General features: G+C 42.4%; 1 protein-coding gene across 1 annotated transcript in view; it reads right to left on the reverse strand.

Moving 5' to 3' along the window:
* LOC140739509 (dedicator of cytokinesis protein 2-like) overlaps positions 1-26,351 on the reverse strand; it is a 651,201-nt gene that overhangs the window by 464,985 nt on the left and 159,865 nt on the right. Inside the window, exons 14-19 of the mRNA XM_073067873.1 lie at positions 24,530-24,654; positions 23,807-23,905; positions 16,678-16,750; positions 15,826-15,929; positions 1,023-1,203; positions 705-802 (exon numbers count right to left, since the gene is read on the reverse strand). Of these exons, the coding sequence (XP_072923974.1) occupies positions 705-802; positions 1,023-1,203; positions 15,826-15,929; positions 16,678-16,750; positions 23,807-23,905; positions 24,530-24,654 (680 nt within the window). The remainder of the gene's footprint in view (positions 1-704; positions 803-1,022; positions 1,204-15,825; positions 15,930-16,677; positions 16,751-23,806; positions 23,906-24,529; positions 24,655-26,351) is intronic.

Consider the following 26,351-nt stretch of genomic DNA (forward strand, 5'->3'; position numbering starts at 1 on the left):
TTAAAGTGTGCAGTTTTTTCAACTCAGCTTTTTTCACTTTGACTCACTCTGGAGTCATTGACCTCAAATTCGGAGGCTGCTTTTAGTACTCCATAAAATTATTAAATTACAGAGCAGTTTAGATTCAGAAACACAAGAGATTATGTAGATTCTAGAAGTCTTGAGCTAGACACACAAACTGTTGGAGGAACTTGCTGAATTCCTGCAGCATTTTGTGCCTGTTACTTTAGATTCAAGGTTGATCAGTTCAAATTAATCGGCCGTTCTGATTTCTACTAGACAGTTTCATTGCTCAGAAGTAATTTTAAAGATGATCTAATCATGAAGAAGTTTAGGGCATTGGAGTAAAACTTACCTAGTTAGTCTCTGGAACCCATTTTCTATCATTCAATTGCATCATTGTTAATCTGCAATTGTAGAAATGTTGATAAAACCATTCCATTCTCCACACAATAATAATGTTTAGTTCAGCTTTATAGGAAGATACCTGGATGGGAACTGTGACATTCTTTTTCACTTTCAGAGACATCACAGACATACCTATGATTGCCCATCAGATACTCTGTAGTTTAAGCTTGGTTGATGATGAACTGCCATTTGAAGGTGTGATACTGGGGTTGGCAAAAAATATTATGAAAAGTGCAAAGGAAATTTGATGATGATATAGAGCCTAGAAAAGGATTTATTACAGAACTTAACCATACCTTAACTATCTCTTCCCCATCCACGATCTTCAGTTTTTCCAGGTTTTCTTGCAAGAGTTCTGGTTTCATTCTCCACTTCAGGAGGCCCAGCAAGCCCACTGTGTGAAAGAAAGCAACCCATTATTATCAGAGCTGGTCAACAAAGTTCACGTTCAGCCAAAGGCAAAAACCCAGCAGATGCTGTGGAACACAGAGCATGGTGAGAAAGTGCTGGGAAGAGATCAATGGATTGAACAGCATTTGTGGAGGAAGAAACAAATGATTTTGAGCACACCCTGAGTACAGCCTAAATAGTAAGAAGCTCGAATACATGCGTACCATTCTGCGTCAGTTTTGTGGAGCACACAAGTGAAGTGATGATGAAGGTGTCTCTGAAACTGTTGGAGAGACCTGCATTTGTATTACTGCGGCTGAGTGTAGAACCTTTATAATCAGAGGTTTGACGGGTAGACTGCAGCTTGGAGTATATACTGGCATCTTCCAACTTCTTGCTGTCACCCTGTAGACCGTAAACAAACAGAGAATGAGATCAAATATATTTTGTTTTAAAGCACATGATCTGAGTAGGTAAATATGTCACTTGGTGATGAGTTGAATATCACAGGCCTTTATGACAGTGGCAGATTCCATCCTCCCTGCACCATGTCAACTAGAGATACAGGAAGGAGTCACTACAGCTGGTCATCAGGGCAAATAGTTAATTATTAAGTAATCAAATTTTTAATTTAGAGATACGGCTCATTAACAGGCCCTTCTAGCTCAATGCGTCTGCACCACTCATTTGCACTCATGTGAACAATTAACCTACTAACCTGTACATCTTTGGAATGTCAGAGGAAACAGGAACATTCTGAGGAAACCTGTGGGATGATGGGGAGAATGTACAAACTACTTACAGACAGAGGCAGGAATTGAACCCGGGTTGTAACAGTGTTATGCTAACCACTAAGCTACTGTGATGTCCCTTTAAGAGATCAGCCTTATTTAAAGTTCAAAGTAAATTTATTATCGGAGTACATATATGTCACTGTGTACAACCATGAGATTTATTTTCTTGCTGGCATACTCAATAAATCTATAGAATAATTTCTAAGTAAGCACATGTTCAGCACAGCTTTGTGGGCTGAAGGGCCTGTATTGTGCTGTAGGTTTTCTATGTTTCTATAGTAACCATAACAGAATCAGTGAAAGACCACTCCAACTTGGGGCAAGTGTGCAAAAGACAACAATCTGTGCAAATACAAAAATTAAATAAATAAGCAATAAATAGAGAACCTTATTTGTCACATGTATATCAAAACATTGAAACACACAGTGAAATGCATTGTTTTACACCAACAACCAACATAGCCTGAGGATTGTGCTGAAGTCAGTCCGTTTGGGCACCAGCATAGCATCCCTCGACTCATTAGCCTAAAATATATGTCTTTGAAATGTAGAAGGAAATCCACGCAGTCCCGGGGAGAATGTATAAACTCCTTACAGACAGCAGCTGGAATTGAACCCCAATCAGTGATCACTGGTGCTTTAAAGCAATTGCACTAACCGCTATGCTAGCGTGCCTAAGAATACGGTAAGACATGCACCAAGATACGGTGTACATCATGATAGTACAAGGGAAAAGCTGTAACACAGTGCTCTTATTGCGGGATGTGGGAAGTCAGGGAAACCTCCAGTGCCCCGACGACTACAACTGAGAGAGCTACGTCCTGCTGCAGCTTCTAACAATCCACCATAAGGAGTTGGAGCTGGAACTACTCCAGTCTGTGCAAAACAGACATTTCCAATGCATGCAGTGCGGCTTAAGTTTTTAAAAAAAGTTCCATGAAACAAGTAAGTTTGATAATTGATTCCTTTGTAACATTAGAAGCACCAGAATAATGCAGTAGTGCTGTGCTCCAACAGCTGCAGCATCCTGGGTCAAATCCAAACTCCAGCCGGGTGGCTTTCCCCCAAATGCTCCAGTTTCCTCCAACATCCCAAAGGAGTGCGGATTGCTGATTCACTGTTAGTGTATTAGGTAAATGGTAGAATCTGAGGGGAGTTGTTGGGAATGTGGAGAAAATAAAATGTTTTTCGTGTTAATATTAATCATCAGTTGTTTATGTGCTTTTTGACTCAAAATGAATAAAAAAACTGGCACCCATTTAAGTTGGCCCTTAAACTCTGATAGTCTCCTCAATCATCATCAGGAATCATTTTATTACAAGAATTTAAACTGAGTTCAGACTGTTAAATGTAATTAGATCTTCTCTGACTGAAACAGCTTGTTCCAATGGCCTTGTGAGAATATGTTAATTTTTCACAGGCACATGTAGATTTGTTGTCATACGTACTGGCAAAGGCACACAATCAAACACAGAAGCAGGTTATTGAACTTACATAGTTAGGACCAGCATTTCACCGTCATGCAGGAGTTTTCCAAACACATTTATCAACTCCACTCCCATATTCCTTCAACTTTGTTCAGTAAACATTGAGCATCATTTCCATAATTTTAGAATATTTCTATTTAATTAATTTTATTCTAATGAGAAAAGCCACACTTTGCTGTGCCAAGCAGCATCCAGAAAGATTGCTACATTCCCTAAAGCCTGACTTCCTTCCTACATTCTTTGCAGAGTTCTCCAAGTGCAATCTTGTTAAAGTTTAATGTAATGTACTACATACAGAGCTAGAGACGACACGCAGTCGGTAAGTCGTTTGGAGACTAGTTTATTCAAACTTCGAGGCGCTGGCATTTAATCATTAGCGCCCGCCCTCTCCGGGCGGAAAAGATGTCAGCGGTGCATTACCAAAGTCTCCCACCGCGCGCTGGCTATTTGTGAGCTGGTTTGCCTGTGCAGAAAGTGGGTCGCCACATAACCCCCCCCCCCCCCCCCCCAGAACTGGCGATACACCCCCCATTGTCCACAGTCTGGATCAGCCTCTGTTTGGGAGGTCTGCCTCTGCGCCGCGGTGCCTGAACCTCGACTGGCTGCGCCAAGTCCACATGGGCTGGTTTGAGTCAGTCCACCGTGAAAACCTCCTCTCTCCCCCCAATGTCCAGAACGTACGTGGACCCGTTGTTGTTGATCACCTTGAACGGCCCCTCGTACGGCCGCTGTAGCGGTGCCCGGTGTCCGCCCCTTCGTACAAACACAAACTTACAGTTCTGCAGGTCTTTGGGTACATGGGTCGGGGTCCATCCATGCTGTGAAGTCAGTACGGGGGCCAGGTTGCCGAGCCTTTCACGTAGTCTGTCCAGGACTGCTGTGGGTTCTTCCTCTTGCCCCCTTGGGGCTGGTATGAACTCTCCCGGGACGGCCAGGGACGCACCGTACACCAACTCGGCCAACGAGGCGTGCAGATCCTCTTTGGGCGCTGTGCGATTTCCAAGCAGGACCCAGGGAAGCTCGTCCACCCAGTTAGATCCTATCAGGTGGGCCATGAGAGCTGACTTCAAGTGACGGTGGAAGCGTTCCACTAGTCCGTTTGACTGTGGGTGGTAGGCAGTAGTGTGGTGTAGCTGCGTTCCCAACAGGCTGGCCACAGCCGACCACAGGCTGGAGGTGAACTGGGCACCTCTGTCGGAGGTAATGTGGGCCGGTACCCCGAAGCGTGCTACCCAGGTTGCGATCAGTGCTCGGGCACAGGAATCGGCAGATGTGTCAGTGAGCGGGACCGCCTCTGGCCACCTCGTGAACTGGTCTACCATAGTTAGGAGGTACCGCGCTCCTCGGGACACTGGTAGGGGGCCCACGATATCCACATGAATGTGGTCGAACCTCTGGTGGGTGGGTTCAAACTGCTGCGGCGGGGCTTTAGTGTGCCGCTGCACCTTGGCTGTTTGGCACTGCGCGCACGTTCTGGCCCATTCACTGACCTGCTTGCGAAATCCATGCCACGCAAACTTGCTGGAGACCAGCCGGACGGTTGTCCTGATAGATGGGTGCGCCAAACCGTCTATGGAGTCGAAAACTAGCCGCCTCCAGGCTGCTGGGACAATGGGGCGAGGTTGGCCAGTAGCCACGTCGCACAGGAGGGTCCTCTCACCTGGGCCTACGAGAAAGTCCTGCAGCTGCAAACCCGAGACTGCGGTCCTGTAGCTGGGCATCTCATCGTCTGCCTGCTGCGCCTCCGCCAGTGCTGCATAGTCCACCCCCAGGGACAAGACCTGGACAGCTGGTCTGGAGAGTGCATCCGCCACGACGTTGTCCTTCCCCGAGAAATGCTGGATGTCCGTCATGTACTCGGAGATGTAGGACAAATGTCGCTGCTGGCGAGCCGACCAGGGATCAGACACTTTCGTGAAGGCAAAGGTCAACAGTTTGTGTTCCGTGAACCTTCTAAGAAGTACCTGAAATGCCGGATTGCCAGATACAGTGCCAACAGCTCCTGGTCGAAAGCACTGTACTTGAGTTCGGGTGGTCGTAGGTGCCTGCTGAAGAACGCCAGGGGTTGCCAGCGCCCCTCGATGAGCTGCTCCAGCACCCCACCGACTGCTGTGTCGGATGCGTCCACCGTGAGTGCGGACGGAACGTCCATTCTGGGGTGCACCAGCATCGCGGCATCTGCCAAGGCTTCCTTGGCTTAAATGAAAGCAGCCGTGGCCTCCTCATCCCAAGTAATGTCCTTGCCTTGGGACGAGGAGGACATCAGGGTGTACAAAGGGCGCATAATACGGGCTGCTGAGGGGAGGAAACGGTGGTAGAAGTTCACCATACCAATGAACTCCTGTAGGCCTTTGACCATGTTGGGCCAGGCAAAGTGGCGGATCGCGTCTACCTTGACGGGCAGAGGTGTTGCCCCGTCTTTGGTAATCCTGTGGCCCAGGAAGTCGATGGTATCGAGACCGAACTGGTATTTGGCCGGGTTGATCGTGAGGCCAAAATCACTCAGGCGGGAGTAGAGCTGGCGGAGGTGGGACAGATGCTCCTGACGACAACTGCTGGCTATAAGGATGTCGTCCAAATTGATGAACGCAAAGTCCAGGTCGCGTCCCATCGCATCCATTAGCCGCTGGAACGTCTGTGCGGCATTCTTCAGGCCGAACGGCATTCGGAGGAACTCGAACAGGCCAAACGGGGTGATGAGTGCTGTTTTGGGGATGTTTTCAGGGTGCACCGGGATTTGATGGTATCCCCGGACGAGGTCTACTTTGGAAAACATTCTTGCCCCGTGCAGGTTTGCTGCAAAGTCCTGTATGTGCGGCACGGGGTAGCGGTCTGGAGTTGTAGCCTCGTTCAGTGTGCGGTAGTCGCCGCATGGTCTCCAACCCCCGGCTGCTTTGGGCACCATGTTCAGGGGGGAGGCCCATGGGCTGTCGGACCTCCGTATGATCCCCAATTCCTCCATCCTCTTGAACTCCTCCTCCGCCATGCGGAGCTTGTCCGCGGGGAGCCTTCGTGCGCGGGTGTGGAGGGGTGGTCCCTGGGTTGGAATGTGGTGCTGTACTCCGTGTCTGAGCATGGCTGCCATGAACTGCGGTGCCAGAATCGATGGAAAGTCCGCCAGGATTCTGGTGAATTCGTTGTCCGACAGCGTGATGGAATCCAGGTGTGGGGCTGGCAACTTGGCTTCACCCAGGGAGAACGTCTGGAAAGTCTCGGCATGTACCAGTCTTTTCCCTTACAAGTCGACCAGCAGGCTGTGAGCTCGCAAGAAGTTCGCCCCCAGGAGTGGTTGGACCACCGCGGCCATGTGAAGTCCCACGTGAACCGGCTGGCACCGAACTGCAGCTGCACTGTGCGGGTGCCGTAGGTCCGTATCGTGCTGCCGTTTACAGCCCTCAGGGTGGGTCCTGGCTTCCTGTTGAGGGTGTCGTACCCCGTCGGGGGCAAGACGCTGATCTCCGCTCCAGTGTCGACCAAGAAGCGGCGTCCCGACTGTTTGTCCCAGACGTACAAGAGGCTGTCCTGGTGGCCAGCCGCCATAGTCATTAGCAGCTGCTGGCCCTGGCCCTGGCCCTGGCCCCTTCAGGGCAGGCGACAACGGCCGGCTTTTGTGCCCCACTGCTGGTGGCAGAAACACCACTGTTCACTGTCCTCCTCACTCCTGCCTCTGTGTTGTGTGCGCCCCCCCTGCCGGGCCTGGTCTGGTCTGCTGTTGGGCGCGTGGCCTGGTAATCTGACCGACGGACGCCACGCTCTCCCTCTTGGCTTTCCACAGCACGTCTGCCCGGGCTGCCACCTTCCGGGGGTCGCTGAGATCTGCGTCAGCCAGCAGCAGATGTATGTCCTCAGGCAGTTGCTCTAGGAACGCTTGCTCGAACATGAGGCAGGGCTTGTGTCCATCAGCCAGGGACAGCATCTCGTTCATCAATGCTGACGGCAGTCTGTCTCCCAAACCGTTCAGGTGAAGCAGGCGGACACCTCGCTCACGCCGTGAGAGGCCAAAGTTCCCAATGAGCAGCGCTTTGAATGCTTCATATTTGCCTTCTTCCGGGGGCGACTGTATGAAATCCGCAACCTGGGCAGCCGTCTCCTGGTCAAGGGCGCTCACCACATGGTAGTAATGCGTGGAATCAGAGGATATCTGCCGAATCTGGAACTGGGCTTCTGTTTGGTTAAACCACATGCTTGGTCGCAGTGTCCAGAAAGTCGGCAGTTTTAGCGAAACTGCGTGAACAGATGAAGAGTCAGTCATCTTTGGTCCAAATCCCGTTTGGACCGTCGGGGTCACCAATGTAGCGATGTACTACATACAGAGCTAGAGATGACACGCAGTCGATAAGTCGTTTGGAGACTAGTTTATTCAAACTTCGCGGCGCTGGCGTTTAATCCCTAGCGCCCGCCCTCTCCAGGCAGATATGACGTCAGAGGTGCATTAACAAAGTCTCCTCCCGCGCGCTGGCTACTTGTGAGCCGGTTCGCCTGCGCAGAAAGTGGGTCGCCACAGTAAGCTCATTATTGTCTATTGTCTTGGAGAATGTGATTGAATTTCTGCTAATATGATAGCTAAATGCTCACATCGTGTCAAATTAAGTGCTTAGAAATTTAATTGCACAACATTTTTGTTCAGCATTGTGGAATTGAAAGCACAGGGGTAAAAGAAAATTTCAACTTTGGCTGCATTGCAGGGAAAATTACATCACATTGTCCTAAATGCGACTGTTGTAAGCATTGCCAGAATGACAGGCACAGTGCAGTATAGTACTGGATGATTAAATCTGACAGGTAAATAAATTAGAGATGCAAGTGACTGCAGCTGCTGGGATCTGGAGTGTAAAAAAAAACAAGCTGTTGGAGGAACTTAGATGGTCAGACAGCAAGTGGATAGTTGATGTTTCAGGCTGGGATCCTAATGCAGGTTAGTGATTTCACTGCCTCCATAGATGCTGCCTGGCCTGCAGAGTTCTTCCTGCAGTGTGTTTTTGCCACAGGTAAATAAATTATTTAATCTCTTCCTTAGGACCTCCACAAAGTAGAGTGACCTTCCCCAACACTCTCAATACGTACCCTTGGCATTAAATGTAACTACCTGTCTCCACATGCGTGTTTAGAATTGACAGAATCCAGCCTGCCTCGTCCACTCTGTGCCATTTTCCAATACTCCAAGTCCTGATCCTCCACTCTCAAATCTGATGCCACCTTGCTGAACCCACCTCAAACCTGACCCGAATGACAGTGGCAGCTGTCTCCAGAGCTGCGGGTGATGTTAAAACCCAGCACTCCTCCACTTCTCCAACAGTACAGTCCCACACCCTACCACACCACAATATCTGAGCTCCAATGCACCATCTCTGCAACACCCCTCCATCTGAGCAATTGGGCAGAGGTGAATCAGAGTATTACCCAACAACCTACCTTCAGGCTCAAATGGCTGTCTGATGCCTTGAAGCCACAGCCCTTTGTGTGTAACTTTTCCCACACAAGTGCCTCATCAATCCTCCACACTTGACGAGCAACACATTTCAGATTCAGATTCAGATTCAGTTTATTGTCATTTAGAAACCACAAATGCAATGCAGTTAAAAATGAGACAATGTTCCTCCAGAAAGATATCACAAAAGAATATGACAAAACAGACTACACCAGAAAATCCACATAACATTTGGCAATCCCCAATCCAGAGTTCGGAGAGGCTGCTGCGTATTAATATCACGCTACTGTCTTAGCGCGTTCCCCGGAAAGGAGCTCCAAAATCACCAGACAAACAAGACGAAAAACTAAAGCTACAAGACCTGCACAAAACCACATAATTACAACATATAGTTACAACAGTGCAAACAATAGCATAATTGATAAAAAAACAGACTATGGGCACAGTGAAAATAGTCCAAAGATGTTAAAGGACTATAAGTTCAAAAGAAATCACCACACAGTTTCCACAAGTCCCCAGGGTCCCGACAGACTTGCCATCCCACGCCAGCGGCAGAAGGGAGTACCCCTGCTATAGACTTCCACGGCGCCGCCCGACTCAGCCTCACAGACGCAACACACAACGAAAGCTCTGTCAATCCCAGCCTTGCAGACACAGCACACACCGAAACCTGACTGCAGCGGACTCCGAGTCTGTCGAACCTCCAAGTCGATGACCATCCCCTCCGGCACAGCTTCTCCGAGCACCATCCTCTGCCGAGCGTATTAAGACGGCCCCGCCAACGGCCATCGGCAACGCGACCCCGAGGACTGGGGGCCTGTTCTTCCCAGCAGAGTCCCGGACCTCACAGCAGCAGCAGCAACGAAGAAGGTCTTCCTGGAGATTTCCAGATGTTCCTCCGTTCTCCCATGTCTGTTTTCAATCGATTATGATTGTGCATGGCACCCCGCTTCACAAATAACAGATAATCAGCTCCGGAGTGGCCGCTGCAAGCTGCGTCGTGCCGCCATCATTTCTTTTTATCGTGAATAAACTCTCTCAGGCTTTGAATCATTGTGTAGAGAAAAGGCAAAGCTTCCTCATTCTTTAGCATTCCTTTTGAGAGGCCAGGACAAGGACATCACCCTCAGTTAAATACCACTGGACTAGAGATACTCAGGCATCAACCTTGAAAAAGATGGCAGAGTTTGCCATTGAAACATCAGTTATAATCGATATCTGTACCCGGCTGGAAGCCCAAGAAGAGTTTGTTCATCATATACATCAAGAAAGCACTAGATCCTTTTTCCCCTTTATCAGCTCATGGGAAAGCTAAATTGTGTTTACAGAGGAATATTCAGCCTTCCCAGATTATTCAAATACAAAAGATAAAGGACTGATAATGTGTATTTATATTTTACAGTGAAAGCTTACTGTACTTAAGTAAGAATCCAAAAAATGGAAGATGGATGAAGCCATGCAGCTCCTTGACATTGATCCAGCATTAGGTAAAATAGCAATTGACCTAATCCTTGGCCATCACAAATTGCTGCTCAATTCCCATAACCCTATAGTCCAGATCTTCCTGCTTCGCACTTCATTGTAGCCTGAACAATCACAACCATCTGATGTAAAGACTTACAAAGGTTCACTGGGGCAACGTACACAAAGTACTGGAGGGACTCAGTAGGCCGTGCTGCATCAGGGAAAAGAGTAAACAGTCAACGTTTCAGGCCGATCGATGGTTTACTATTTTCCTAGATGATGCATGGCCTGCTGAGTTCCTTCAGCATTTTGTAAGTATTGCTTGGATTTCCAGCATCTACAGATTTTCTCTTGTTTGTGATTCACTGGGGCAAATGGCAATCTGCATTTACCCTTCAAACAATTTTAAAATCTTTGTATATATAATATGTGTATATTATCCTTAGATGCAGAAAAAGCCTTTGATAGGATTGAGTGGAATTATCTTTTTAAGACCTTAGAAAAGTTTAATTTTGGGCCTAATTTTATTCATTGGGTTAAATTAATCTACTTGTCTCCTACCGCTCAGGTTATTACTAACTCCCAAATTTCTAAGCCCTTTAAATTACAGCGGGGAACTAGACAAGGTTGTCCTCTTAGTCCTTTACTTTTTGCTTTAGCTATAGAACCCTTAGCAATAGCATTTCGAGAATCTAAGGACATTTCTGGTATACTAAGGGAAGGTATGTCTCATAAAATTTCATTATACGCTGATGATATTTTACTTTTTATCTCTAACACTGAAACTTCTTTACCTTTGGCTCTTTCTTTAATCTCCCAGTTTAGTTCTTTTTCAGGATATAAACTGAACCTACATAAAAGTGAGCTATTTCCTTTAAATGACCTAATGTCATCAAATGCCAAATTTCCGTTCAAAGTTGTTACAAGTCAATTTACATATCTAGGTGTAACAATTACTAAAAACTTCAAGAATTTATTTAAAGAAAACTTAAACCCCTATTGAATTATGTGAAAAAGACACTTTCTAAATGGTCCCCTCTTTCTTTATCCCTAATTGGCTGAATTAATTCAATTAAAATGAAAATTCTTCCTAAGTTTTTATATCTTTTTCAGGCCTTACCTATTTTTATGCCTAAGATGTACTTTGATTCTTTAGATTCAATTTTAACCTCTTATATTTGGAATAATAAACAAGCTCATTTAAGTAAAGTTTACTTACAAAGAAATAAAGAGATGGGTGGACTAGCCCCACCCAATTTTAGGTTTTACTGTTGGGCTGCCACTATAAGGAATATTACTTTCTGGTCCTATTATATTTATCGTAAAAATTGCCCATCATGGGTCTCCTTAGAAGTTAATTCTGTAAAAAATTCCTCTATTGTCTCTCTTCTTGGATCATACTCCTCTTTTTCAGCAAATAAAACAACAGATAACATAATTGTTAAGTAAACTTTAAGGATCTGGTCTCAATTTAGAAAATTTTTTGGTTTAACGAATTTTTCATTATCATCTCCCATTCTCCTTAATTTTTTTTTATCCCTTCCATGACTGATAAAGTCTTTAAAGATTGGGATGAATTAGGTATTAAGTGTTTTTGGGACCTGTTTATCTCAGGATCTCTTGCTTCATATGACCAATTGTCAAATAAATTTGCACTCCCAAAATCACATTTTTACAGATACCTTCAAATTAGAGATTCTCTACGTTTCCAATTAGCTACTTTTCCTATAGGTCCTGATAAAATTTACTGGACGATCTTTTAAATTTAAAACCTTTTGTTAATGGTTCTATTACCGGTATCTATACTTGTTGATTGATTCTAGACAAGACTTTTTAGATAAAATAAAAAAAGCTTGGGAGGATGACCTAAATTGTCAGATTTCTGATGATAGATGGAATAAAATTCTTATACGGGTTAATAAATCATCTTTCTGTGCTCGTCATTCTCTTCTACAATTTAAAGTGGTTCATAGAGCTTACATTTCTAAACAGAAGCTCTCCAGTTTTTACCCGAATGTTTCTCCACTTTGTAATAAATGCAACTCTGCTGATGCCTCTTTAATTCATATGTTTTGGTTTTGCCCTACAATTGAAAAGTTTTGGCAGGAAGTATTTCATACCTTCTCTCAACTTTTTAGGGTCCAATTTGACCCAAATCCCCTTACTGCCTTGTTTGGTATTATTGCAAATGAAGATATAACTTTAAATACTCCTAACCTACAGGTTTTAATTTTTACCTCTCTTTTAGCAAGAAGAGCAATCTTGCTTAAATGGAAGGAGTCTACCCCTCCTACACATCTTCAATGGCTATGTGATATTATGTCGTATTTAAATTTAGAAAAGATCCGCTGCTCAGTCTTAAATTCGAAACAATCTTTTTATGATATTTGGGGACCTTTCCTAAATTACTTTTCCAATTTATAATGTTTAACAATGCACAGACTTCTATGTATATTTTTATCTTCTCTTCTTAAGTGAATATGTTTTTCTTTCTAATTATCCATTGTCATCCATCAGCTTTTTTCTTTGGTAGTTGGTAGGGGGTTGATTTTTTTAATATATACATAAAAAAATTATTTTATGATGTATGACCTATCTTTAAATTTTTGATTACAGAGTGGTATACCTTTATGTGTTATGCTATAATATTTTGATCAATTTTATTACAATATATGAATGTACACAGGTTATGTTGAGATGTATCTATGTGTTGCACTCTGTAAATCTTTTTTTTTCTGAATAAAAATATTGTAAAAAGAAAGAAAGAAAATCTTGTTTACTTCAATGAGATGACTTCTCACTCTTCCAAACACTGGAGTACAGATGCAAACTGCTTGGTTTTACCTAATAAGACAACCTTTTCTACTGAGAAATCAACTGAGTGAACCTTCTCTGTACTGCTTCTAAAGTAGATCCTTCCTTGGATAACAAGACAAATCAATACTCCATACAATACAGTTGTAACTAGATTTCTTTACTTCTCTACTCCATCTCTGTTGCAATACAGTGGTTTTTCCAGTGTGGTTAGTAGGGTTCTGTGGACTTACTTATGTGTACAATTAAATGCTCCTTCACTCCTGGTTTTACTGGCAATGTTGAAACCTTTGCCGGACCAAGGTCAAGTATTGTACTACAGTGATAAGAATTGCAAGCTGTCCTCAGAACAGGCAGTTCATTCATTTGGAGAAGGGCAAGTGCTAGAAGTACTTTCCACAGTCTGAAAGCTGTGGAAGGTCATTATATGAATGATGAAGGGGAACATTGAATCTATTGGTCCCATTTGTCAGAAGAAACACAATGCGCATTTTCCTTGTTAGTGCAATGAAAAGAGACGGGACTGAATAAAATATCTGTAGTGATTGCTGCTTTCAGGGAAACCATTACACTAAAGTACACAGGGGGTTACTGAGACTGGACATGATAAGATGAGATTTAATTCTGACTATCCTTACACAAAATAATGTCAAACATTGTGAACACAGTGACTTCTGGCTAATTGGGACACTCCAGAGCAGCACATTTTCGCCCAATTAAGGTGGCTGCCTTAATTACTCAGAGTTTCATGGAAATAGTTAAAAAGGTATAAAATATAAACTGAGTAACAAATTATGTATTTAAATTAAATATAGAACCAATAAGAATGTTACCAATAATAATGCAGTACTATAAAACCGTGTATTAGTTCCTAAAGAGTTTGTGAAGATTCAACGTGACATCTAAAACTTTGACCAACTTCTATAGATGTGTAGTGGAGAGTATATTCACTGGCTGCATCACAGCATAGTATGGAAACACCAATGCTCTTGAATGGAAAATCTTACAAAAAGTCGTGGGTACAGTCCAGGCTATCACAGGTAAACCCCTCCCCACCACTGAGCACATCTACACAAAGCATTGTCACAGGAAAGCAGCGTCCATCATCAGGGACACCCACCACACAAGAAGTGTTGAGAAACAGGTTTATTGGCAATGCCAAAGCCTTTACTGGATCAAGGTCAAATGTTGACCCAAAAGAAGAGCTAAGAAACAGATTTTCTTAAAAATTACAATGAAAGGGCTAAATAGTCAAAAGGTTAGATAAACTACTGAATTGTCTGAATTGTCATGAAAGTCAAACTGATTCAAGTAAGGGAATCTGTATTTCCAAAACAACATCCCATTTTACTGACTCAGGGTGCTCACTGCTTTGTGATTTAACATTAACGTCCTTAGCACAAGTAAGTTTGATCAGCGCATACGCAACCTATCACAGCTACCAGACTGTGGAAAGTACATAACCTACGGCGAATAAAACTAAGCAGATTAATCTCTCCTCAATCTCTTTATTTCTCATAAATTGTCCTACTGATTTCCTACTGCCCATATCATCTTTAGGTCTAATGCTTTGCTAAGCATCTGGAAATGTAATGGGATGTTTTGACATTTAAATTTTAAAATAATATAACAGCTGATACTACATGACAAAGGAAAATAATAATGAACATAAGACCCTGTGATGTGGGCTGAAACAATAGCTAAAAAAACATAGGTCCAACATTCTGAATTTACAAATGGCGATTGGAAAATTATTTAATAAAATTAGTGATTGATACATTGGATACAGATTAATTCCTGACCGCCAAGATCATCTTGGAGATTATAATGAGCTTTTTTTTGGAAATTACTGTTTTGTTCATGGTCAATAGGTTGAAATCCCCAAGTGCAACATTGTGACAAACCAGCATTATAGATCCGAGGAGAAGGCTCACTGAGTATTTTCTGGGAAAAGGCACTGAAGATAACATTTCTAGCATCATTCACCTCCAGAGACGAATTCAACAAATGCCCCATCCTGTTTCTTATGCTACCTTATGAATCTAATTGGCACCAAAATTCAGTCTTGTTTTAAAAGATTGTGGATTGATGTTTTGCAGAATATAAAATATTGGAATTTGGATTTTTTTCCCAATGCTAGGCCTAAGGTGGCGCAAGTGAGCATTCCGCTACATTAGGTTGTACTACCCCTATATAACAGAGAACAGAGCAGCACATGGTAAGGCCCTCCACCCACCATGTTGTGCTGAACTAATTAAACTGCTAACAGAACGAATCTCTTCTTCCTACAGAAGGTCTATATCCCTTCCACTCCCTGCATGTTTTTGTGTCTATCTGTGACCTTCTAAAATGAATTTAATTTGATACTAGCTGTCTACTCTATCCATTCCCCTCATAATTTTATAAACTTCAACCAGATCTTCCCTCAGACTCCACCACTCCAGACAAAACAACCCAAGCTTGTACAATCTTTCCTTATAGTAAAGAACCTCTAATCCAAGCAGAGTCTTGGAAAACCGGATCTGCACATCTGCACCTCTCCAAAGTTTTCACATCCTTCCTAGAATGGAGCAATGAGAATTGAATGCAATACTCCAGGTGCAGTTTAACCAGAATTTCAAAAAGCTGCAACATAACTTCCAGACGCTTAAATTCAGTGCCTTAATAAAGGTTTGCATGTCAAACTCCTTGTTCAACACCCCATCAACCCATGCAACCACCTTCAGGGAACTACAGACTCTTTTCTACACCAACACAGTTTTGCCATTAAGTGTGCAATGTCCCTTTACATTTGTTCTCCCTACCTCTCTAAGGTTGCATGCTGTCAATATTTGCTGCCTTGTAATGAAAAATGCTCCATTTCCAGCATCCAAATCCCTTCCCAAGTTTATTGCAAGCATTCACCAAAGTAATGAAATGTAACATTTGATAATTACATATAAAAAGTAGCAATCAAAATCAATTCAATGCTTTTTCAGTCAATCGGCTTCTATCAGGAGAGCAATACTTGTCCAATTTTTGTAAAGCTAGGACCACATACCTTGTATACCACCAGTTCATGAATACCATCCTGCAGTGTTGTACCGTCATCTTTCATCAGCCTTACGAAGGCCATTGCAAAATTCTTCTCACTTTTGTCTTTTGCTGTAAGTTATAAAGGAAGTAAAGCCCATCAAATCTGAAGACTGGAGGGAAAGAGAACAGAGAGGGCAAGGAAAGCCAAAGAGTTCACCGAGAATGAGGTGAACAAATTGAATAGGAATTGCTGTATTCCTGACACAGTGAAAAGCTTTTGTTTGCATGACATCCGGACAGATCATGGCATACTTAAGGTAGCAAAAAGAAAAAAAATGCAGAATATAGTGCAGTAGCTACTGAGAAGGAGCAAATTTATGTGAACAAACAGACAAGTGAAGTGTAAGGGTCTCAGTGAGGTGGATCTGGAGATCAAGAGCTTATCTTTAGAGTTTGGACGGTCTGTCAAAATTCTGAAAACTGGGTTAGAAGCTGTCCTTCAGTCTGGAGGTAATTTCTTTCAAGCTTTTTTATCTTCTAACCCATGGAAGAAGGGAGAGGAAAGAATGTTCAGGGTGGAGGGGTCTTGGAGTATATTAGATGCTTAACCAAGGCAGCGGGGAATGTAAAAGATGTAATGTTATGGATAGGAGATTGGTTTGCATAATAGACTGAGCTGTGTTGACAACACTCTGCAGTGTGTGAGGGGAGATTTTGAGAGGAAATAGTTTATAAGGGGATAGAGACCAGAAAGGGAAAACACGGGTGCAGCTATCATGCACAGCAAGAGGAGATACAATTTGCCAACACACTTTATCTAGCTTGATGAAAAATGCTGCATAAATATAATTGGTTCTTAACTGCAAGTTATACTTACATTCTTGTGATGATCTATGTCTAAACATAAATCTCAGGTGTATTCTTTGCATTTCTTCCATTGGAATAGCCAACTAATAAAAGGCAGAATTTTGAGAAAATTAATCAGTGTTACTCATTAACTTGATAACTTAGACACAGTGTTATATTTCACTTTGCACATTTTCCAAATGACTCCCTTTCATTTAGCTTTTTCAATATTCATCAATTCAAGCCAATACTAAGAAGAAATCAATAGATTGTGGTTTAAGTATTTTCATAAATATTCATATTTTGGTTAAGAACTCCCTCTTCCTCTTCTGCTGTTGGATAAAAAGAGTAAACAGATTTTTCCTCTAGGTGTTCCTCTAGGGGAACACCGTGCACGGAACTCTGGGCCAGAACTTCAGAATCAGAATCAGAATCAGGTTTAATATCACTGGCAAATGTCATGAAATTTGTTGTCTTTGCAGCAGCAGTATAAAGCAATGCATAATAATAGAAAAAAGACCTTGAATTACAGTAAGAGCATATATATTAAATAGTTAAATTAAATAAGTAGTCCAAAAATAGAAATGAAAAAGTAGTGAGGTGGTGTTCGTGAGTTCAATGTCCAATCAAAATTGATGGTGGAGGGACGAAGCTGTTGCTGAATCATTGAGTGTGTGCCATCAGCCTCTTGTACCTCTTCCCTGATGCTAGCAATGAGAATAGGGCATGTCTTGAATGATGGGGGTTCTTAATGAAGGATGACACCTTTCTGAGGTATCACTCCTTGAAGATGTCCTGGGTACCGTGGAGGCTAGTGCCCATGATGGAACTGACTAAAGTACTGGGAATTACCAATTTGTTAGCATTTAACCAACTTCTCCAAACCCCTCACTCTATCACCAGCCCCAACCAACATGCCCTGGAGGGATCACACACAGAAATGCTCAACTTGCTGGTGGATATCCAACAGCAGGTTCAGTTTCTCAAACGTGCTCCGATGTGAATTCAGCATCGAATAGAATAGCAGACATGTTTTTGCTAGATCCACCAACACTGATGTGGAGTCACAAATTCTGCTGAACATGTGCCAGTTTACACATGGCATATGGCCTTACACGTGAATGGAAAGAAACAGGAAGAAGGAAAAGTAATATTTTTTTCTGAACTAGCTGAATTTCCTTTACAAACTTTTTTGGGTTTTTTTGAATTAAAATGCTTGTAATCACTTAATTTTATTTCTTTTAATTTAAGTGCTTCTGATGGGCAGCAAACTGCTGGCATGGTTTTCTAAGTAAAGATCTTTTCAGCCATTTTATCATTAGGCTTCACCTACTTGGAAGTAATCCATCATGGAAGGCCTTGTTACAACTTTAGGATCAGAACAACGTTTGATCCTAAATCAGACAGAAGTAAGATAGGTCAGCTGTTCGAGTGAAGTAACAACAACAAGCTTACACTCAACAACAAACACAACAAAATCTAGAGGTGTTGGAAATCCAAGCACACACACAAAATACCTGGCCTGCTGACCTCCTTCAGCATTTTGTGTGTGAACCTTGCACTCAAAGTCAGTAAGACCAAGGAATTGATTGTGGACTTCAGGAAGGGGAAGTCAAGGGGCATACACCAGTCCTCATCATAGGATTTGCAGTAGAAAGGGTGAGTAGTTTCAAGTTCGTGGGTGGCAACATCACTGAAGATCTATCCTGGGCCCAACATCTTGATGTAATTACAAAGAAGGAACAGCTGCAGCTGTATTTCTTTAGGAATTTAAGGAGACCTGGCATGTCACCAAAGACATTCACAAATTTCCACAGATATACCGTGGAGAGCATTCCAACTGGTTGCATCCGCACCTGGTATGGAGAGGCCACTGCACAGGATCAGAAAAATATGCAGAAAGTCATCAATTCAGCCAGCTGCATCACCAGCTGCTCGCCACTCCAGCATCGAGGACACCTTCAGAAGGCAAAGTCTGAAAAGGAGGCTTCCATCATTAAGGATCCCCATCAGCTAGGACGTGCTCTCTTCTCATTGCTACCATCAAAAAGAAAGTACAGGTGCCTGAAAACACACACAATATTTTAGGAACAGATTCTTCCAAATTGTGGCTCAATATCTTGACTTTAGCTGAGGTGGAATTCATCCTTGTTGCCTTGGACCAAATCCCCAAATAAACAGTGATGTGTCGTACTTCGTCCAAATGTTCCATTGAAATGCACATACTTGACCGGAACAACATTTTTAGTTCAGTTACCTGTGGATTCACTCCGAATCAATGTTAATATCATGTGTGTCGCTTTGAAATTGATGTGTGGGCTTAAATAATCACGCAAAACTTCATGGTAGAGTTTGAGGACATCCATTAGGAAAAGTGGAGCAGTGTTGTCTGTAGGTTCACAGAGACACAGGAGATTGCAGATGCTGGAATCGCATCCCATAGAGACTTTGCAAAGTGACCACGTGCAGGCAAACTTAAATCTGTCAAACTGATGAAATAAACAATGTTCTGATAAGTCATTCATTGCAGAACAAGGAAAGGAAATAGCAAACACAGGAATGACCTGGCTGTTGAGTTGTTTAATGATTTAGTCTTTAATCACAGAAAGACTGAATACAATGGAGAGCATACTAACTGGCTGTGTCACTATCTGGTGTGGAGGGGCCACTGCACAGGATCAGAAAAAGCTGAAGAAAGTTTTAAGTTCAGCCAGCTCCATTATGAGTGCTAGCCTCCCCAGCATCCAGGACACTTTCAAAAGACGATGCCTCAGAAAGGTGACATCCATCATTAAGGACTCCCACCACACAGGACATGCCCTCTTCTCATTGCTATCATCAAGGAGAGTTTACAGAAGCCTGAAGACACATACTTAACATTTCAGGAACAGCTTCCTCCCCTCCGCCACCATATGCTTGAATGTACAATGAACCCACGAACAATACCTCACTATCTTTGCTCTTTCTTTTTGCACTTCATATTTAATTTAAAAATATTCTGATTCTCCCCCATCAATCAGGTCCTAATGATTGTTCACTGAAAACAATCAAATACTTGACATGCTCTTGCTCATTTCGAAATTGCTGCGATTAACTGTTGATTATTTTCCTCGGAAGCACAGAGAAGATAATGGGAATTGTCTTCTTTAAAAGTTGCAGGCATTATGAAGCTTGCTCCTCCACTTTGTGATATATTTATACTTTAGAGTTTTAAAGTAACATTAATAAACATCACAAAATCAGAGTATGTCAGACATTAGTTGCCTTTTTGATAACTGCAGTGAAGTTATAAAAAATCTCTTTGTCGTCAGTGAATCTGACAACACTTTCTGAGTGAGAAGTCAAAAGGCAGCTCTTTGTTGTCCCATTTAAGTAGCTGTATTGAAGTATAAGCCTGAAGTTCATCAGGAACTTCACTGTGGCTAAACATGATCAAGCCTTCAGCATAATCCTAGATTACAATTTGTACCCATTATAGAGGAAGTTGGCAGAACCCAGCCAAGGCTCAAAAGTACAAGAGAGTAGGAGCAGTGGACCACTTAACCCTTATACCAGCCCAGCCATTCAATACGACTTGTCCCAGCCTTCAGCTCCTCTTCTGTGTCTGTTCCACATTGCTCTCAATTTCTTGATATTTCAAACATGCATCTTAAAATACCTCCAGTAATTCAGCTTCCACAGTCCTCTATATCAGAGATTTCCAGATTGTTACTACCTCTGCAAAAATAATTTCCCTACCACTTCAGTTTTAAATGACCACCCAGTTATCTTGCAAAATCTGTGAAGCCTCTTGACTTTGGAAGGCCTTTCACATAGGCCTTGGCTCTTGATGTACACTAACAGCATAGTGAGCTGTGCACAGATGTGGAATTAAGCAGCAAATAGAACTGATAACGTAGAAAGAAAATAAATTATTCCAGCTTGCTTAGAGTCTAGGACAAGCATCAGAGTGTACACAATTATTTTAGAAGTAAATTAACAAGAGAAAATACTAGAAACACTTATCAGGTTAGACAGCAAATGTATGTAAAGATCTGTTTGGATGAAGAGCCTTCAACACTTGGATATGTTATTGTTCCCCTCCCTATTGGTACTGTTGGACCTGATGAGGATTAGCCATTCTGTTTTATTTAATTTCCTATCATGTTGGAGGACAGCAGTGGATGGAGCTAAACAAAACATTAGAGCTTTATTTAACGAAAAAACTTACAAAAAAGCCTGAACATTTCTACCAAGCAAACACCCATTTCCACCCCGTTGAACACTTACAAAGCAGCAATATAGACAGTGAGTGTTGTTGATCACTGCTACAGTTCTTAAAGGGATGCATACCAATTGCACACAAACCATTTCTTGTACTCACCAGACATGAAGCTGGGGCTCTGAGCAATTAATTCAAAGGATCAAATTTAAAAAATAAACAAATGCAGATGCTGAAAATCTTAAAGAAAAATAAAAGCAGTAAGTGATGAATATCTAAGCAGGTCAGGCAGCATTTGTGGGGAGAGAGAGTTAAACTTCAGTGACCTTCCAATTGACCTACCATCTCCATGAATACCAGCAGAACTGCTTCGTGTATCAAGCACTTAGTGTTTCGATCTATGGACAAGTTTGAGGCCCCACTTGATATGTAAGTTCAAATCAGTAGCTAAATCTGGCATTTGAATTTTAAAATTAAATTTAACATGAGTCCACTGCATTGTTGTAAAGAAAGCACCTGGTTCATAAGACCACAAGACATAGAAGCAAAATTAGGCCATTCAGCACTTTGAATCTGCTCCACTATTTATACAATGGCTAGTTTGTTTTCATCTTAGCTGAATTCTCCTCTCTTCTTCCTCTAACCTATGACATCCTTACTAATCAAGAACCTATCAACTTCTGCTTTAAATATACCCAATGAATTGACCTCCCCAATGACCGTGCCAATATATTCTACAGATTCATTAACATCCTTCAATCCTTATCCAGTCTGATCAATAATTGTCTCTAACCCACTAATATTATTGAGTCTAATTAGCACCTCAGCTTGTAGAGGGAGTCAGTGATGGACAATAAACTATTATATTGCTGGTGATATTTACATCCTGAGAGCAAATAAAAAATAAAGGTTTCATTAGCTTTGGGTCTATTAAAGCCTCATGTTAAAAAATCTTACTCTTGTGTTCAAATCCCTGCATGAGTTCATTTCTTCTTAATTTATATACTCTTCCCAACTTGCAACCCCTTGAAAGCTGTTCATCTCCAAACCAGACTTCTTTTTCCATCTTCTCCTTTCTCCTTCCCAGCAGAGCCCTCAACCACTCCTCCTTCAGTTTTGTCTCTCCAAATCATTTGTCCATTAGGAACATCTCCATTAGAAACATCTCTTAATCCCTCCTGCAGGAGCCATGTATTCTGTGCGGTGCATTTATTATATGTATTATGATAACTAGTCACATTAATGCAGGCGTGCTAAAAGCAAAGGGAAAAAGTTACATATTCATACTTAATTCATGTCGGTTTGCAGCTTTTGACAAGTGGAGGTTATATCTTCACTGACCACTTAGATAACACTCAATAGTGTTTAAGTGTACATTTACTAATTGCTACTAAAGGATCAAAATAGGGAATTTGACCCCTACAGCATTTCTGTTTATGAGAACAATGTACTGTTCACCCAACAATTTTCTTAGCTCAATACCCAGCTCTTTCACCTTGCTGACATGAACAGCCAGGTTACAGTTCTGATGCCTGGACACATCGCTATGTTAGAAGTGTGCAAGTGTAAATGTGCTTGTGGTCACAGACTTAACAGTATCTCTTTCCACAGATGCTGCCTGGCTTGCAGAATAATTCCAACACGTTCTTATTTTAGTTTTCCACCACCTACAACATTTTTGAATTTTATCATGCATTTAAGTTGTCGTGGTTGTGAAGGACTGAAAATTTTGCATGTGTGTTTGAGGGTTTTTAAAAGACAGAAATCACCATATTGCATCCTGTGTACTTGGGAACTGTGGCATCAAGGATCCTCATCTGTTTCTGATGTTAAACCCTGCCACTGTCAAGTGAACAGTAAGGTACCCTCCTGATGAAGGGTTTCGGCCTGGAACATCATCACTACCTCCTCCCATAGATGCTGTCTGGCCTGCTGAGTTCTGCCAGCATTTTGTGTTTTGTAACACATGCTATAAGTTCTCCCACAATGTTCCAATGAGAGCATTGCACAAGGAACAGCATCATCTCTGTAATCACTCTCAGAAATGCCTGGAGTGCCTCAGACCAATATGGAAGTAGATACTATCATGTTTTACTCTAAGAAATAAAGTTATGTAACGCGCTGTAATGTTTCACTGCTAATGTAATGGCCTCTCTGTAACATTTCACTGCTTATGTAATAGTTTCTCTGTAGCAGCAATGTTCAGGTTATGACTAGAAATATCATGGACTTTGGAATGTGCGCCATCCAGTGAAAGGCATGTTGTTCTTTCTCGTGGGTCTGCGAGATGGGATTTCATGGTCTTTTGTCGGCAAGAGATGAAGAGAGATGAGACAAGTGGAGAGAAGAGACGAGTGGAGAGAGTTGGTAGACTGCCAAACAGAATGGACTTGAAGCAAGGGTCTGAGGGTCCGTGATGCTCAGAGAAGGTCGATGGGGAATGAATGGATGGAACGGTGAGCTCCAAAGTACACTATAGGCTGTTTCATTAAGATGGGCCTTTTTCTTTTCATTTTCGTTGCTAACCCTACAGTGAGATTAAGATTTATAAAGTTCAACCGTTTAATTGCATATGCAGTACTGACTGATATTTTGTGGTACAGACTTGTAACAGGACAACACATCATGCAGCATCCATACAAATGAGATTTCTCAGTTTGGCTGGGCCAGAGGCTGTCTTCCCCTAGACAAACACATGCTGGCCAAACCTGAGGGTTACAGTAACATAGTGTAAATTAATTACTAGTCCAGTGTTTTAGCACTGAGGATATCACAATGGTATCAACAAAACATGCCATATTGTTTAAAACTAGAATGTCTCAGCTACCAGTGCTACAAAACTGACTTCACTTCAAACATGCTCCTTTGAATGACCTGAAATCATATGGAAGGTGCTGTAAAATGCAACATTTTCCTTGTAACCCATGTTTATAAACAGTTTTGTAATAGTTGCACTGACCTTGATTGTCTCCATCCAGCGTGGCTGTTTGACCTGATAGTAGATGACTGATCGGTATTCACTGACCAGCTTGTCTCCTGCTCCTAAGCAAATGGAATTCTGCACCAAAACAGTGTAGGCATGTAAAATAGAATGCCTGAACACATGCATAATAACACAGCCTCAAGTAACTAAACAGCAAAACTACAGCCAAATACTTAATGATCTTTCTAAAACAGTTTGTACATTTTACAATTCCTTTGATCATGTTTTCTCCATTAATTCCACCTTCCGCCAAGATACATGTTATCCTGAAACTTCAGTTCCCCTCTCATTCTTTTATTGTTGATCCAAATTTTCTCACCACTGGCTATTGACCAATCCGACCTGTACCCTCAGCGTATCCTTCTCATTCCAGGAGGTCTAACTGCTTGACTATTGGTAATTGTCACCAGTGATCCAACATCTCCCAGGGATCTTGATCAAGACCCGACATCCTGGTTGTGGCCCCGTGGATGCTAACTTCAAGGAAAATCCAACTTTTTCCCTTTGGAATTCCAGGCCATTTGGTTTCCAGCAATTAATAATCTAGAGTGGGATTTCAATTGACTCTTCTTCCCCACACACTGCAGTTCAAGTTGAACCAAGATTAATTCAACACCAATCTTCAACTGAGAGGACTGGTAGATAAGACTGCCGACTTCCATTACTCAGTCTCCATTGACTCAAAACAAAAATTCTTACCGGAATAATTTTGCCATCTTCATTGCAGACACACATTATCACTTCTACATTCTTCTGGGTGGTCTTGTTGTATTTGTCAAAATCTCCATACTGAATGCTGATGTAGATATCATTCCTCACATCACCTACAGTGTAACAAGAGAGAGAGAATTGTTCTTACATGAGTAGTTTTATAATATTTTAGACACCAAGTATCTCCTAAGTCTAAAGAGGTATCAGCTACATAGAAGTCATATAAGATTATAATTAGACCACAGTTGGAGCACAATATATAACTTTCTTGACCAAACCATTTCAGTGCCTACCACATCTGTTAAGTACAGGTCAAACCTGGTAAGGATGGATGATTTGCTCTCCTGAGGAACATCCCTTCGTAAACTAGATGGGTTTATAGACAATCCTCCCCACCCTCCCCATGAATCATCATTGCAAGAGCTAACAGTTTCATTTTAAATTATAGCTTATTAACTGATTTGTTTTTTTTAAATTCACTGTATGACTCAAGGTCTGAAACTCACTGCCTGAAAGGGAGAAAGAGGCAGAAGCTAATGTTACGCTTGAGATTTACTTGGATTAATGTGTCATAATCAACGGGGAAACAGGCCCAGAGATAAAAAGACAGATCAAGCTGGATAGTTCTTCCTGGAAACAACAGAGTTAGTGGCCAAATGGCCTCTATGTTCTTGGTAAACTTTGGTGATTGTGAGATTATGAACACTCATTTCCTTATTTTAGAAATTAAGTCAATGCACAGACTGCACCACGGTAAGGTAAGGTAGTGGTTAGTGTGATGCTATTACAGCTCAGAGTTGGAGTTTGGAGTTCAGTTCCAGCATCCTCTGTAAGAAAGCTGGTATTTTCTTCCCGCGAGCAACTGGGTTTCCTCCGGGTGCTCTTCTTTCCTCCCACAATCAAAAGATATTCTGGTTTGTTGGTTAATTGGTTATTGTAAATTTTCCTGTGATGGGGCTAGGATTAAATCGGTAGGTTGCTGGGTGGTGCAGCCTGTTGGGCTGAAAGGTCTTGTTCCATGTTACAAACATAGAAACAAAGAAAACCTACAGCACAATACAGGCCCATCAGGCCACAAAGCTGAGCTGAACATGTCCTTACCTTAGAACTACCTAGGCTTACCCATAACCCTATATTTTTCTAAGCTCCATGTGGCCATCCAGAAGTCTCTTAAAAGACCCTATCATTTCCGCCTCCACCACCACTGCCAGCAGCCCTTCCATGCAATCACCACTCTCTCCTCTGTACCTGCTCCCAAGCACCTTAAAACTATATGCTCTCGTGCTAGCCATTTCAGCCCTGGGGAAAAGCCTCTGACTATCAATGCCTCTCATTATCTTGTACACCTCTATCAGGTCACCTCTCATCCTCTGTTGCTCCAAGGAGAAAAGGCCGAGTTTATTCAACCTATTCTCATAAGGCACGCTCCCCAATCCAGGCAACATGCTTGTAAATCTCCTCTGCAGCCTTTCAATGGCTTCCACGTCCTTCCCGTAGTGAGGAGACCAGAACTGAGCACAGTACTCCAAGTGGGGTCTGACCAGGGTCCTATATAGTTGCAACATTACCTCTCAGCTCTTAAACTCAATCTCATGATTGATGCCTTCTTAACCACAGAGTCAACCTGCGCAGCTGCTTTGAGCATCCTATGGACTCGGACCCCAAGATCTCTCTGATCCTCCCCACTGCCAAAAGTCTTACCATTAATACTATATTCTGCCATCATATTTGACCTACCAAAATGAACCACCTTACACTTATCTGGGTTGAACTCCATCTGCCACTTCTCAGCCCAGTTTTGCATCCAATC

Source organism: Hemitrygon akajei, chromosome 15, assembly GCF_048418815.1.
Source record: "Hemitrygon akajei chromosome 15, sHemAka1.3, whole genome shotgun sequence".
In the NCBI taxonomy this organism is placed as follows: domain Eukaryota; kingdom Metazoa; phylum Chordata; class Chondrichthyes; order Myliobatiformes; family Dasyatidae; genus Hemitrygon; species Hemitrygon akajei.